Source organism: Podarcis gaigeae (assembly GCF_964106915.1).
Source record: "Podarcis gaigeae genome assembly, chromosome: 13".
Lineage (NCBI taxonomy): Eukaryota > Metazoa > Chordata > Lepidosauria > Squamata > Lacertidae > Podarcis > Podarcis gaigeae.
In genome coordinates, this window is record NC_139689.1 from 29,329,837 (window position 1) to 29,343,618 (window position 13,782).

The window sequence follows — 13,782 nt, forward strand, 5'->3', positions numbered from 1 at the left end:
TCTGGTGTCTTAAAGAGGGTGAAAAACCAGGTTCCCTTTACTCTAGAAGCCAACCCAGATGATCTGAAGAGGCTGCCTGTTATTTCCCTGGGGTGAAGCAAAAAGTTTTTGTATTATCTCCTTTCCAGGACAGAACTTGTTCCTTTTCTTAGGCAGTGGGTAATTCTTAAATAGAGGGATGTTGGGACTCAATAGGGCTCCCTAAGCTGAGCTATGTGCTGGACTGTGGCTGCTGAGAAGTGAGGGAACGGCACTTTGCACATGCACGGCGACAGTCTCTTTATTCCAGGCTTGAACTTCAACACTCAAAATGCAAAGCTAAGTCAAACTAAGACTCACAAGAGTGTTAATAATGAGTGTGCAGAAAATGACTTGTATGGAGCATACAGATGGTTCCCTTTTCTGCTAACAGATCCTGAGAGCATGAAGCTGCACTTTTGAGGTGAACGTCAGCTGTGAATTTGCATGTTGTCATACCTCTGATAATGTGAGTGGTTGCACATAAGCAAGTTTGTCTAGAACGGAGGGGGTTCACAATTCAGCCAAAGGACACAGGAGGTCCAAGATTTAATCATTGGCGTCTTCCTTGAAAAATATGTTGTGTAACTGTGCTGGGAAAGACCTGTCCCTCAAGGCCTTGAGCAGGTGATGCTAGTTGGTGGTGCTGGCGCTGGGCTGAATGGACTAGTGGTCTGCTGCCTATAAGGCAGATTCATACTTTTGCATCTGTGTGGGGAAGTGTGCCAGTGTGGGAGCTGCTATATGTCTGGGTGGAATTCAACGGAATGCTATGACGAACATTTTGTCTGTGCAGGCATTGTAGCTTGCCAGATGAAACAATCCCCTCTCCCCTCACTGTTCTGGGGGGTTCTCCTGACACTCCCATCCCAAGCCAGTTTTGGGAGTGGGGGGGGAAGCCCCCTTTCGCAAGTGGAAATCCTAGTGCAATGGATGCAGACTCATTAGGTGAATTCTGCCCCATGGGTTCTAATGAATTATGTCCACCTGTGTAATAGGTCGTGTTGACTGATCTTACATATTCGCGTATTTTCAAATGAAAACATCCTTTCTGTTTTGAATATAGGTGCCTCCCCACTTGCACGTGGTCAGCACACGTACTTACACTGACACATGTGCCAAAAATGGCACCAAAAGGGGTGCTTGTTTAGTACCAAGAAACCACAGTCTGAATTTATGCTTTGTTGCTGACTTATGAACTTTGGCTCCTTCTAACTATAGTTTAGCATTGCATGCAAACCCAGCTGCTTCCTTTAACCATGGTTTATTTGGCCATCCCCTGCAAACAATGGCCAAGGTAAACAGGCATGAGGCAACAGCTGCTGCAAAACAAACTGAACTTTGGGGAAAAAACGAGACATGGTTTGCTTGATTGCTGGCACAACTTGTGATTTGTTTAACAAGCTTAGTGTTAAATAACCTTAGTGTTATGTGGGAGCCAGTTTGGTGCCTCTTCCTCCAAATTCTATGCTCAAGCTGTATGAGTTGGTGCATAAATTTCCCTAGTTTTATTTCTTGAATAATTCACTATTATTCCAAGATTCACGTTTAGAGATGAGACAAGCAGCATACTTCCCCTGCTGAATTTCCACTGATGGTGTACCAGTTAAAAGTCCAAGCGATCCTGCCAGGAAAATAATGGCAACCCTAGGTTAGGGCAGTGAAGCTGGTGTGCTCAAAAATGCATGGCTCATCTCCACTGTTCCATTTGGCCTGTGACTTCTGGGGCTGGGTCTGAGAAGTTTTCCTTTTGTTCCTCTGCTTTCCCTAGGGAAGCCTCTCTGTTTACTGCTGAATTGGAGCAAACATCAGCTGGGTTTTCTGCATATTGATGTTTGATTCAGCTGTAAGCAGCAGGTTTTCCCAGGGAAAGCGGTAGGACAAAAGCAAAACCTCTGGTGCCAGTGCTGAGAAATCACAGGCCAAACAGAAGAAATTGCAGGGCAAATGGAAGTCAGAATGAGTCCTTAGTTGAGGGACTTTTGCCTAGGAGGCATACAGGTGTGTCAGTGCTTGCTGAGCCAATATGGTACCTGCACATGTTTCAAGGGAGCCAGGCTTGTCACCTTTTCCCCCTCTTGTGGCAGGCAACAAAGCAACAGGTGAACTTTCCCCAGCACGTGAGATGAAAATTTTTTTTGTTTAATTTCTGCCTGTATTGCAGCTTAGAATAATAGAATTGTACAGTTGTGGGGGGGGGGCACGAGTGTCTTCTAGCCCAACCCCCTTGCAACGCAGGAATATTTTTGCCTAATGTGGGGCTCAAACCCACAACCCTGAGATTAAGAGTCTCATGCTCTACCGACACAGCTGTCCCAGGGGATAGCACTGCCTTGGGGGGAAATGTAGTGACTGTGAGGAAAGGTGGGGTACATGGGTGGGGGTGGGGATGCACCACCACAGAACCACAGAAACAACCCTCAAGGTGATCCTCTAAGTAGGAAGGCTTATTTTTACAGCATGAAAACTGGTAGAAGCCCAGTGAATTTTGGAACCTGAAATTTTCTTCCTTCAAAGTAATCATTGGTCATAATGTACTGGGTTTTTTAAAATTATTGTCAGCCATAGGGAAAAGTGGACCTGACCTTAATTACACACACAGAGAGAGAGGTTATCCCAAAATGAACTACATTCGTACCTTGGAAGTTGTACGGAATCTGTTCCGGAAGTCCGTTCGACTTCCAAAATGTTCGGAAACCAAAGTGCAGCTTCTGATTGGCTGCAGGAAGCTCTGAAGTGCAGCTTCTGATTGGCTGCAGCCAATTGGAAGCCGCGGAAGCCCCATCGGACGTTTGGCTTCCAAAAATAGTTTGCAAACCGGAATAGACATTCGGGAGCCAAAACATCTGAGTACCAAGGTGTTTGGGATCTAAGGTACGACTGCTCTCTACATAGGATTGCCTTTGAAGGCACTGCAGACACTTCCACTTATGCAAAGCTCCACCACCACAATGCTTGTGGGGACTAGGCAGTTGGCCACATCACACTAGCTTTGCACCAGTTACATTGGTTACTTATTCATTTTCAGCTTAACCGCTAGTATTAACCTTTAAAGGGAATTTTGGAGGACTGCCTGAACCTATATGAACCTGCCTGTGCCCTAAGAGGCTGTGCTCAGAGAGGGTCTGCTGTCTAGCCCACTATGACCCCTTTTTAGTGGCGACCCCACACATGAGAATTCCCCATCACAGGAGGTGCGTATGGCCTCTTCTTTTGTGATCTTAAAGAACCCCTAATTTAGTGTTATTATTCAGCCAAGCTTCATCTTCTTGGTGCCCCCATATATGATGTTTTTGTTGTGTTTATTCAATTGTGCGTGTGTGTGTGTGTTAAAAAAAACAACATTTTAACTGCAAGCCCTCCCGGTGATGACTTTGCCTTAAAGGGCAGGGTAGGAATATCCTAAATAAAGACATAACAAAAACCTCATATCATTCGGCATAGCGCAGAGAATGTTTCCTTGGGCTCTGGGGTGGCAGGCTTCAGGGAAGAAAGTGAGGCTGTTTCTTGGTGGTTTTGCCAAGGCTTTGGGTTACTGCTGACTTCAAATCCCAGCAGCGAGCGCAGCCCATCACTTCAGCTCCAGGATGACACAGCATTTCAACACTCTAGCGAGGCCTTTGCAGCTGTCTTGGCCTCGGAACTATCATCAGATTTATGTGTCGGCTGCATTGCCAGCAGACGCTGCCCCTCTACTCCCTTCCGTTCTCAAAACACGTAAGATCTCATTCTTGGGCAGCCCATTTTTCTTTGCACCCAGTGCCACACTGGCTGCCAGATCACTGTTCCAGGCAGCCAGGGATCCCAGCTGTCAATTTCTCCCCCAGCCAAGCATCCCCCTTCCCGCTTATAGCATTTTGGGCGTACGGCATGTTCCTGCGGCTTTTGCTTCTGCTGCTTGGAAAGAATTCCGGGAAGAGGCTCCTTGTCCCTGGAAATCTCATGTAACCTCAGCACTTTCGGCAACCAAACAGCCAAGGGGTGCTGTAAATCAACAGCCATAAACGGGTTTCGGAGAGGGAGAGGGAGTTGTTGAATGTGGGGCAAAGATAAACTGGTGTCTTTCCCCTTCGCTTGGTGCCCCTCTCATTTGGTGCTCCCTTCTCAGAGACGCAAGAAATGGGCTTTATGGAATCACTGAGCTGAGCAGAATGAGAAGGCTGCAACAGAGAGCCTGGGCAGTCGGCTTGGCTCCAGAAGTCCTGAAAGCTTATCTCTGAACGACACCAGTGCCGACTGCAGGTGTTTCAGTGCCTGAAATGAAACTTTTGACCCCTCTCCCGAAATTGGCTTCTAGGAACTGGTGGCGGAGGGCAGCAGTAGTGTATTAAAGCGCAGGTTTGGGGCATGAACTGAGACGCTGTTGGTTCAGTGGTTGAGTACATAGTTTGCATGCAGAACATCTCTTATTCAGTCTCCAGCATTCTCCAGTTACAAGGAGATTAGGGATGATCGCTGGGGAAGTCTTCTGCCAGAGATCTTGGAGAGTCACTGCCCCGCGGCGTCTGTAAGCGCTGAGCTAAATGGACCAATGATCTGACTCGTTTTAAGGCCAGACGGTCTGCATGCCAAACGTCCTCTGTGTACACATCGCAAGTTCAGCATGATCCGAGGCACAGAAGTGCCACACAGCCTTTTATCCACAGAGCAAGTTTAAGTTCTGTGAAATGTCACCGGTGGGATGTTGGCGTGTTGTCGGGAGGGCTCCCTCTCTTTCCCTACCCGTCACCCATGTGGTAGGGAGCCATGCGTGGCCCAGGCTGAATTTTTACAGCCACCTCTGTGCAAGGTGGTTGGGGAAGAGAGCTTCCTGTGAAGAGCTCAGTGTGGGAACTTGCCACTGCCTCAGCTTTTCATCACCTTCAAGTGTATCTTAAGAGTCTTGTGTCGAAACCTGAATCTTACACCAGGTATCTGGGGTTCACAACCAGATTGTCGCAGGCTAGGAGTAAGGATGTTGGAGAATTGCAATGCAAAAGGAAGCAGAAACTGCTGCAGTTCGTATGTTCATCCATGGTCAGGAATGGAAATATCCCAGCGAATATTCGTTCATCAGGAATGGAAATTAGTCCAGCGAATATTCGTTCACCTCTGTTGTTGGAATGGAATGGAATGGAAATTAGTCCAGCGAATATTCGTTCACCTCTGTTGTTTATTAAGTCCGCATACAGTATCTTATTAATGACAGCCGGTTTTTAAATACTGATGATATGATAAAACAGAAAAGCAAATAAAACAGTAAAAAATTAAAATAATATTGTTTCAATTTTTACACTGAAATTAACGTAAGCGTACATAGTATGTAAATAGTTACATCACCTTCTTCTTCTTCTTCTTCTTCTTCTTCTTCTTCTTCTTCTTCTTCTTCTTTGGCAATCACTCGTAGCTGAGTAAGATTGTCTTCCATAAACACGGTTTTAACAATGAGTCTGTAAGTGTCTGTGGAGGCCAATTCTGGGTCCACACGTCCTTCCACAGTGGGGACATTGGTATCCGGAAGAGAGTTGATCACGGTGTGGATTTGCTAAGTGTGCCTTCCTCTTAGCACATTTCTCCCTTGCGTCCTAAGTTTGAGTTCGGAGTATCTTACGTCTAATAGCAGATAGCAAGGCAAATAACATCGTATTTGGTGAAAGCCAAACAGTTGTGATGAAGACCAACCAGAATGGGAACTGCTGCCTTCTGGCACCCCTAGCTGTGAGCCTCAGTGGGCAGACTTTCCCCCACAGCCACTTCAAAATGAAGTGGTTTTAGATACTCTTTCTCAGGTCTCACCCAGTGGTTTGGGGTTTAAACCAGGTTCTGGAGCATTGCACCAGCGAACTTCCATTTTAGTTATGTCATGAAAACATACCTAAGCAGACCTTACTATAAGACAGCATGACTGGTTTTCTGCTCGCAAAGAAAACCTGACCCTGTGAATGGCTGCTTCTAGATTTTCTACTTCCTGGGGACAGTGTTAAAAAAACAACAACACACAAGTGTTTGGTTTTGTAAAAAAAATAATCTGAATTTTTATTGAAAGTTTTCAACATATAATACAATAAAAACCAAACTGATCTAAATAAAAATAGAGAAGAAAACAAGAAAACAGTAAGAAATAAAAGAAAAATAGGAAATTAAAATACAGAGTCCTTTATCAAGGGAAGATCTTAACCCTTATCTCACATAATATGGGATGGGCCCTCCCAGCTCTCACCTGGGAGCTTCCATTTCTTTTCCCAGCCTCCCAGCCTGCGAGTTCTTCCCTTCCCTGCCTCTCATGCAGGATCCTTCATCAGTCATCTTCCTGTATTAGTTAAAAGTTTTGTTGCTCCTGTTCTGATAAGGTAGTTCTTCAAGAGATTACTGCTTACTCCCAAATCAGGGTGCTCTCGCTGAACCTTCTGTTTCCTTCATCAGGAGAACGTGGAATCGGTTGCATCGGGACTCCCACTTCTGGAATGGATCCACAGGGGATCGCGCTTTGATATCCAGAGGCCAGGGAAAGGTAGGAGATCCCTTGTGATTATTCCTCCCAGGCCCATGGCTCACAGATCGGCTCCCTTTCAACTGAAACGTGCTTAGGCAATACCTTTCAAACTCTGCCCATAGCTGACGACAGATACAATAAGGTTTTTACAGTCTGAAAGGGAGAATATTCATGAAGTAGTGCTTAAATGAACAGTGTTTTCACGCAGCTTTAAATATATATATATTGATCAAAAATATATATTTTGAGAGTCGTGAGCACCCCCAGGGCACGAAGCAAAGTCAGTCTTCACTTGGCTGTTTCCCCCCTTAGGATCCCTACACACACATACACACACACACACACACACACACTAATGTGAGGTGAGAATATTCTCCAGAGAAATTCTCCGGAGAATATTCTCCGCAAACTGTCAATTCTAATGTAAGAACCAGTTTTACAACCCACATTTTAAAAAATCTAGTAAATAATAAGTCAAGGTGTGATATTGCCAGTGTAATGAATAATGATTTTTTTTTTTTTAAATCCATTTACATTACTGGCCATTGTGTCCTTCACCATTGGCAGTTCTGAAATGTGAGCTACAGAAAACATTAAAAAAAATAGTTTAAAAAAATGCTATTCATTTAATTTGATGAACATTTGAATTCGTATGTATTTCAACTATATGTAATAGTTTTTTTCTGTTTTGGTGTGACCTTATTCTTAGCAATTCTATACCCTTGGCCATATAATGGTTTGTTTCTTTTTTAAAAAAAATCTAAGAAAGTAGCTTTAATGCTTTATACACTTAAAGTACCTAGGCTTATACAATTATGTGTAACTGCAGGTGAGGTGGCCTTGATTTAAACAGCTGACGTTTCTATATTTTTATTTATTTCTTGTGACAATTTATCAATTATAATTTAAATATGTTGTGTGTTGCCTTGCTTGTCTAAGCAGATCATAATTTGCATTTCTGATGTTATGTAACTTGTCATTACTGATTATTTGTGTTATATTTTCTGGAAATAATAGCATTTATTTTAAACTTTGTATTGATTTTATTAGTGTAGCACTGAAAATACTGTACCATGTAGATATGCTTATTAAAGAACGTACTCATGTAGCAGACCTGATGGTTTTTTTATATTCCTTTTACTTTAAAAGCTATATTTCATACATACGCAACATAATTAGAATTTGAAGTTGGTGGTAAATATACGGTTAGTGGCAGGCTTAGTGATTAACGTAAGTGTAATGGGAAAAGGGGGCTGCTCGTGCGTAAGCGTTTATGTCCTCCAAGCTTTACCATCAGTTCCTAAACTTTCCCAGTCCGAGGAGCCATGGGTGCGTGGCTACCTCAATCGCTGGCAGAATCCGTCAGTGGGCGTTTCCGGAATTTACGCCAACATAAGAGTTCCTTGACGGACACTCTCCTTCTGGATTCTCTGCGTGACAGTTTCCTCCGCGGAGTGGGCGTCCTCCCCGCTGTTCTCACTGGAAACATCTTGGAGCCATTGCTCCGATTGAGTTTCTGCAGGAACTCTCCCTCTCCCCCTACTGGTTCCTTCCTCCGCATCCGAAGCTCTCCTAGCCTCCTTGAGCCCTTCCACCACCTGACTCTCCGATGGCAGTTCCCTGACAGTAAGTCATTCACGTTGAATTTTCAATTTCAAGTTTGGTGCAGAAAATCAAGGAATGTGAATTCACTGCATTGTCCCACTGAATAAAAATATCTGTACAGTTCTTGGTTGTCATCTGAACAAGTTTACCCACGAATAAACATGTATATTGACTAATTATATCATTTTCAATGCATTAAAGTGAATATTCCTCTATTTTAAATGAAAATTCTCTAATATACTCATTAATTGAGAATGTTCTTCAAAAGATTATTCTCAAGAATTTAACATCACTACACCCACCCACATCCCTGAAACTACTGCAAGCCTCAAAGTTCTTCCCAAGTCTGCTTATAGCCTCTCTTTTGTGCATGGCTTTTTCTGTTTTGGCTCCATAAGCAGTAATATTAATTAAACCTGGATGAGAATACAGTGGTACCTCAGTTCTCAAACTTAATCTGTTCCAGAAGTCCGTTCCAAAACCAAAGCGTTCCAAAACCAAGGCAAACTTTCCCATAGAAAGTAATACAAAATGGACTAATCCGTTCCAGACTTTTAAAAACAACCCTTAAAACAGCGATTTAACATGAATTTTACTATCTAACGAGACCATTGACAGATAAAATGAAAGCAATAATCAATGTACTGCAGTCACTGGGTTCTACACAGTCACAAAAACAAGACAAAAAGCTGCAAAAACACAAAATAAATAGCAAAACAAGACAAACCTCAGCTTAACACTCAAAATGGAAGTGTGGCACTCAAATCAGAAGCATAACACTCAAAACGGAGCACGTTCGACTTCCGAAAAAAGTTTGCAAACCAGAACACTTACTTCCGGGTTTTGCAGTGTTTGGATTCCAAGTTGTTTGAGTACCAAGGTTTTTGAGAACCAAGGCACCACTATATAGAATGGGTCTGCTAGTGGAGAAGAAGCAATGCCAGCAAGTTTCGCTAGAGGATGCTGGTGGACACAGTCAGGATATTTGCTTAAGAACGGCTGTATTCTGGTGCTAGGTAAATCCTGATGGATGTGAATATGTCGTTGAATTGCATTCCGGTGTTCTTTAGCACAGCTGGTTAATGAGGGCACTTAACGGTGGCGAAGCAGTTGCTGCTCCAGTACTGGCAAGAAATAACATTCAAGTTGTGCAATGAACTTAGAACCTTACCAAGTTGGGACATGCGAAAAAGTGGCTTTTTGCAAACAGCAACCAGAAGGGAAATATTTAGACATCTCAATTCCATATATGGACTTGTTTGTGTCATTCTGTATCCCTATTCCCTCCCTTCCTTACTCTGTCAACATTTTTTAAAAGTGTTGTTTGTATTGTTTTTACAATTATTATTATTTTTATATAAAAAAAAGAATGGGACAATTTTCTGGTATAGATTTAAGTAACAAATAACTACTCTCACATCTTTTGTTGAAATGTGAAAGCACAGTACAGGAAAACGATGTTTGAAACCGATCCAATTAGTATGCTTAAAGCAGCAATCCACTGCAGTAAACCTTCACAGATTCCCCAGGGTCCAGTTTTTGCACAGCAGAAAGGCAGGAGAAGAGATTGCAGCAGGCAGGGCTTTTGGAAGACTTCGATTGGTGTGTTAAATATGATGGCTAAGGTCAATAAATCTGAATTGTGAGTTCAGTGTGCCCCAGGGGGGACTCTGGAGTTGTATTTGTCAGATTCACAAACTCTATGGCAAACTTCTGTTGGGTTTGTTATATTCTGCTATCCAAAGAATAAAACGGGGAGGGAAATCCTTCTTTGTACACACAAAAAGGGATCCTATACACCCGGAATTTCCCTGCCGGACATAGCCGGAATACGGCAGTCAGAAACAGTGCCTAGGAAAATCCGGACGTATGGCAACCCACACCGGAAGTCTAGATTTTGCAGAATTTCCTAAAGACTAGTTCAAAAACTTTGCAAAAGAAAATGGCAACCCTAACACAAAGCGATATTTTGTTTCTATTGGCTGTAACCGATCAATCTGAAATGAAGTTTGTGTGCTGGCCTATCCTGAACACTGCCTACCCCCCCTTTTTTTTGCACAGATTTCCACGTCCAGCACTGGAGCTGGAAATTCTGCCTTTTACTTGGCACAGAATATTTCTGCAAAGTAAAAGCCATTGTTTCCACCCAGCCCCAATCCTGTGCTGGAGTGCAAGGGGCTGGCAGTGCTGATTGTGTACGTATTTGGGTGTGGGAATGTACATAGGAGTGTGTGCAAGAGCAGGAGGTGGTGATGTCTTTCTGTAAGAATGTGTGTGGTCCGTAAGTCTAGGGTGTGGGCGCATGCAAGCATCAAACAGCCTAGGACCCAGTGCATGTGGAGATGGCTGGAAAAGGGGATAGCTCATAGGTGTCTTACTGTCCTTCTGCATACCTGACCCATCCAATCAGCTCACCTCTGTGCTGCTGCTACTTTTTCTCTCTCTCTCTCCCCCCCCCCTTCCTGACGACTAATGACATAACCCAGGCATACAATGATTTACAAACAAAGCAGAACCCTTGTTCTGGTGACTAATGACTTAAGAAACAGAGAGGAATTAAAAATTTAGTTATGCAAAGTAATATAAAACAAATAGATATTAAATAACGTTAAAAGCACAACAGAATATACTCTCATAAAACAGTCTCATAAATCTCGACATTAAAGTGCAAAGTTTCAGCTGATTCTAATAAAATACAGATTATTCAATCACCAGCTGTTTAAAAAAATGTTACTGAATAGATTAAAGGAATAATAGATTAATAAATGCTTAGACCAGAGGACAATTTCATAAGGGTAACTGGAAAATTTCCATCCATAATAAAGTGTGGAATACTCAGAATCAATCAGGCAGCTTTGGGAATTGCCAGTTATAACTTGATCCATGGTTTTAGAGATTCTAACACCCTCCGGTCTAGCACCTGGAAGATTGCTATATCCTAAAACCAATCAATGAAGTTCAGGTAGGGTGGTGCCTTTGTGTAAAAACCCAAAGTGGTTCTGGAGTTTTGCTCACGTTGGGAATGGGGGCCCACCACTTGCAAACAGACTCCAGTGTTTTCCTTCCAGCCTATGAAATTGATGCAGATGTCATTACCCTTGTACAAAGTGTTTTATGTGGTCGTTTTCAGCAAATATTAAATGGTCACATAATTGTCCAACTATCTAGGATCTGAATGCACACATGAAGGGAGAATTAACACTTGTCCTGCTTCTAACCTCCGTGTAGATTGTTGTGTGAAATTTGGTGATGTGTCATACGGGTCGAGGGATCCAGCTGTTTTTGTCATGTCCAACTACATTGGAATGGAGGGTAACTAGGAGGAAGAATTGAGGTGCAGTCACATACCCCCTCCACATTTTCAGTCTGCAGCAGGGCTAGGGAACCTTTGCCTGCTGGCCTCATTCAGCCTGCCAGTCCTCTCAGTTCAGTCCACCAGACTCTCTCCAAGACATAGCCAACATTGTCTCTGCTCAGGCTATTAGGTTGATGTAGCAAAGCTCACGACTGCTGCTTTGCCGGACAGTTTAGCTTCTGTACTGGCCACTGAGGAAGTTAAACCACTTCTTCCACAGCCAATATGGAAACCGACTAGGCTGGTGAAACAGAGCCAGCACACACTGCTTTGTCAGCCCTATCAGGTATTATTTTCAACTTCCCAGTGAAAAAGGGATCCTTGCCATATAGCAAAGCATGGAAGTAAATTGATCTGTGTGAGTATAAGAGAAGTGTGTGTGTGTGTGTGTGTGTGTGTGTGTGTGTGAATAGGGTGTGCACCTGTGTTTCTGTTATATGTGCTTGGGAGAGAATGGTATGTGCATGCATTTTCCATGCACGCTACTGGTAGGTGGCCCCTGAACATAGGAATTGTAGAGTTGGAAGGGATCCCAAGGATCATCTAGTCCAACCCCCTGCAATGGAGGAATCTCAGCTAAAGCATCCATGACAGAGGGCCATCCAACCTCTGCTTAAATACCTCCAACAAAGGAGAGTTCACCACCTCCCAAAGGAGACTCTCGAAAAGCTCTTATTGTCAGAATTGCCCCCCCCCCAATTTAGTCGGAATCTCCTTTCTTAGAACTTGAAGCCATTGCTTTGAGTCCTGCCCTCCAGAGCAGGAGAAAATAAGCTTGTTCCCTCTTCCATGTGGTTTGTTGACCACAAACTTGACATGAGCCAACAGTGTGACGCGGCAGCTAAAAAAGCCAATGCAATTCTGGGCTGCATCAATAGGAGTATAGCATCTAGATCAAGGGAAGTAATAGTGCCACTGTATTCTGCTCTGGTCAGACCTCACCTGGAGTACTGTGTCGAGTTCTGGGCACCACAGTTCAAGAAGGACACTGACAAACTGGAACGTGTCCAGAGGAGGGCAACCAAAATGGTCAAAGGCCTGGAAACGATGCCTTATGAGGAACGGCTAAGGGAGCTGGGCATTTTTAGCCTGGAGAAGAGGAGGTTAAGAGGTTATATGATAGCCATGTTCAAATATATAAAAGGATGTCACATAGAGGAGGGAGAACGGTTGTTTTCTGCTGCTCCAGAGAAGCGGACATGGAGCAATGGATCCTAACTACAAGAAAGAAGATTCCACCTAAACATTAGGAAGAACTTCCTGACAGTAGGAGCTGTTCGACAGTGGAATTTGCTGCCAAGGAGTGTGGTGGAGTCTCCTTCTTTGTAGGTCTTTAAGCAGAGGCTTGACAACCATATGTCAGGAGTGCTCTGATGGTGTTTCCTGCTTGGCAGGGGGTTGGACTCGATGGCCCTTGTGGTCTCTTCCAACTCTATGATTCTATGATTCCATGTGACAGCTCTTGAGATATTTGAAGATAGCTCTCATAGCTCCTCTCAGTCTCCTCTTTTCCGGGCTAAGCATACCCAGCTCTTTCAACCATTCCTCATAAGGCTTGTTCTCCAGATCACACTTACAGTATGTGTCAGGAAATAACATATGAAAAGGGCAGCAGACAGTGCTGGAGGTTTTTGCTTCTATCTAGGTACATCCAGGCAACCTCCCACCTGTAGGAAGAGCTCTGCCACTTGTTATTTCTGCATATTTAGATTTGGACACCACTCGACGGAGTCGATAGCATCAATGGATTGCCAAAGTTCTTATGAGGTTCAGCCTTTCCTGTTCTCCCATACCAGTGATAAACCTTTTCTCACTGTGTCTGGTACACCCTGCCACTGAAATCTGCTACATGACTGTGCTTCTGTTTTCATGGAACATTCATTTCTCATCTACTGCAATCTGAACTAGAAGAAATTGTAAAACGAGGCCAATCATTTTTCACTTCATAGATTTCCAGATAATCGTCACGTGGCTCATTTAGTCACTTTCCATTCTCACTCCCAATTTTCTCACCAGAGCAAAGTTCCTTCTGATATAATTTCCTGAACTAACCTTAGGATTATTTCCTGTGCAGCTGTATTCTTCTCCCCTGCCTGCTTCCTAACATTTTCTCTTTTGGCAAGGCATCCTTAGATGCATTCTCCTCTTCTCCAGGTGCTTTCCAGATTGTTTGTTCCCCTGGGCCCTGACTCTTTCCAGAAAGACCATAGGGCTGTGTTGTGCTATCCACATTCTGGCACGAATGTTCCCATCTCACTTCTGGACTAGCTCTGTTTACATGCAGCCATGCTAGTTTCTCCACAGAGTTGCCAGAGGCCTTGGCTGGATGGTC

The 13,782-nt window shown here is 43.7% G+C and overlaps 1 protein-coding gene across 6 annotated transcripts in view; it reads left to right on the forward strand.

The window, feature by feature from the left end:
- Nucleotides 1-13,782, forward strand: part of GRB7 (growth factor receptor bound protein 7) — a 76,815-nt gene that overhangs the window by 6,883 nt on the left and 56,150 nt on the right. For 4 of the 6 annotated variants that reach the window (XM_083708738.1, XM_083708740.1, XM_083708739.1 and 1 more), the window contains one exon: nt 6,421-6,508. The exons of 1 other annotated variant lie outside the window; for it this stretch is intronic. Coding sequence is in view for 1 of the 5 variants with exons in the window: in XM_083708733.1 (XP_083564859.1) it covers nt 6,421-6,508 (88 nt within the window). In the remaining 4 variants the exon portion in view is untranslated. Of the gene's footprint in view, nt 1-294; nt 488-6,420; nt 6,509-13,782 lie in introns of those variants that run through there. One more of the 6 variants, XM_083708731.1, reaches the window with a different exon arrangement.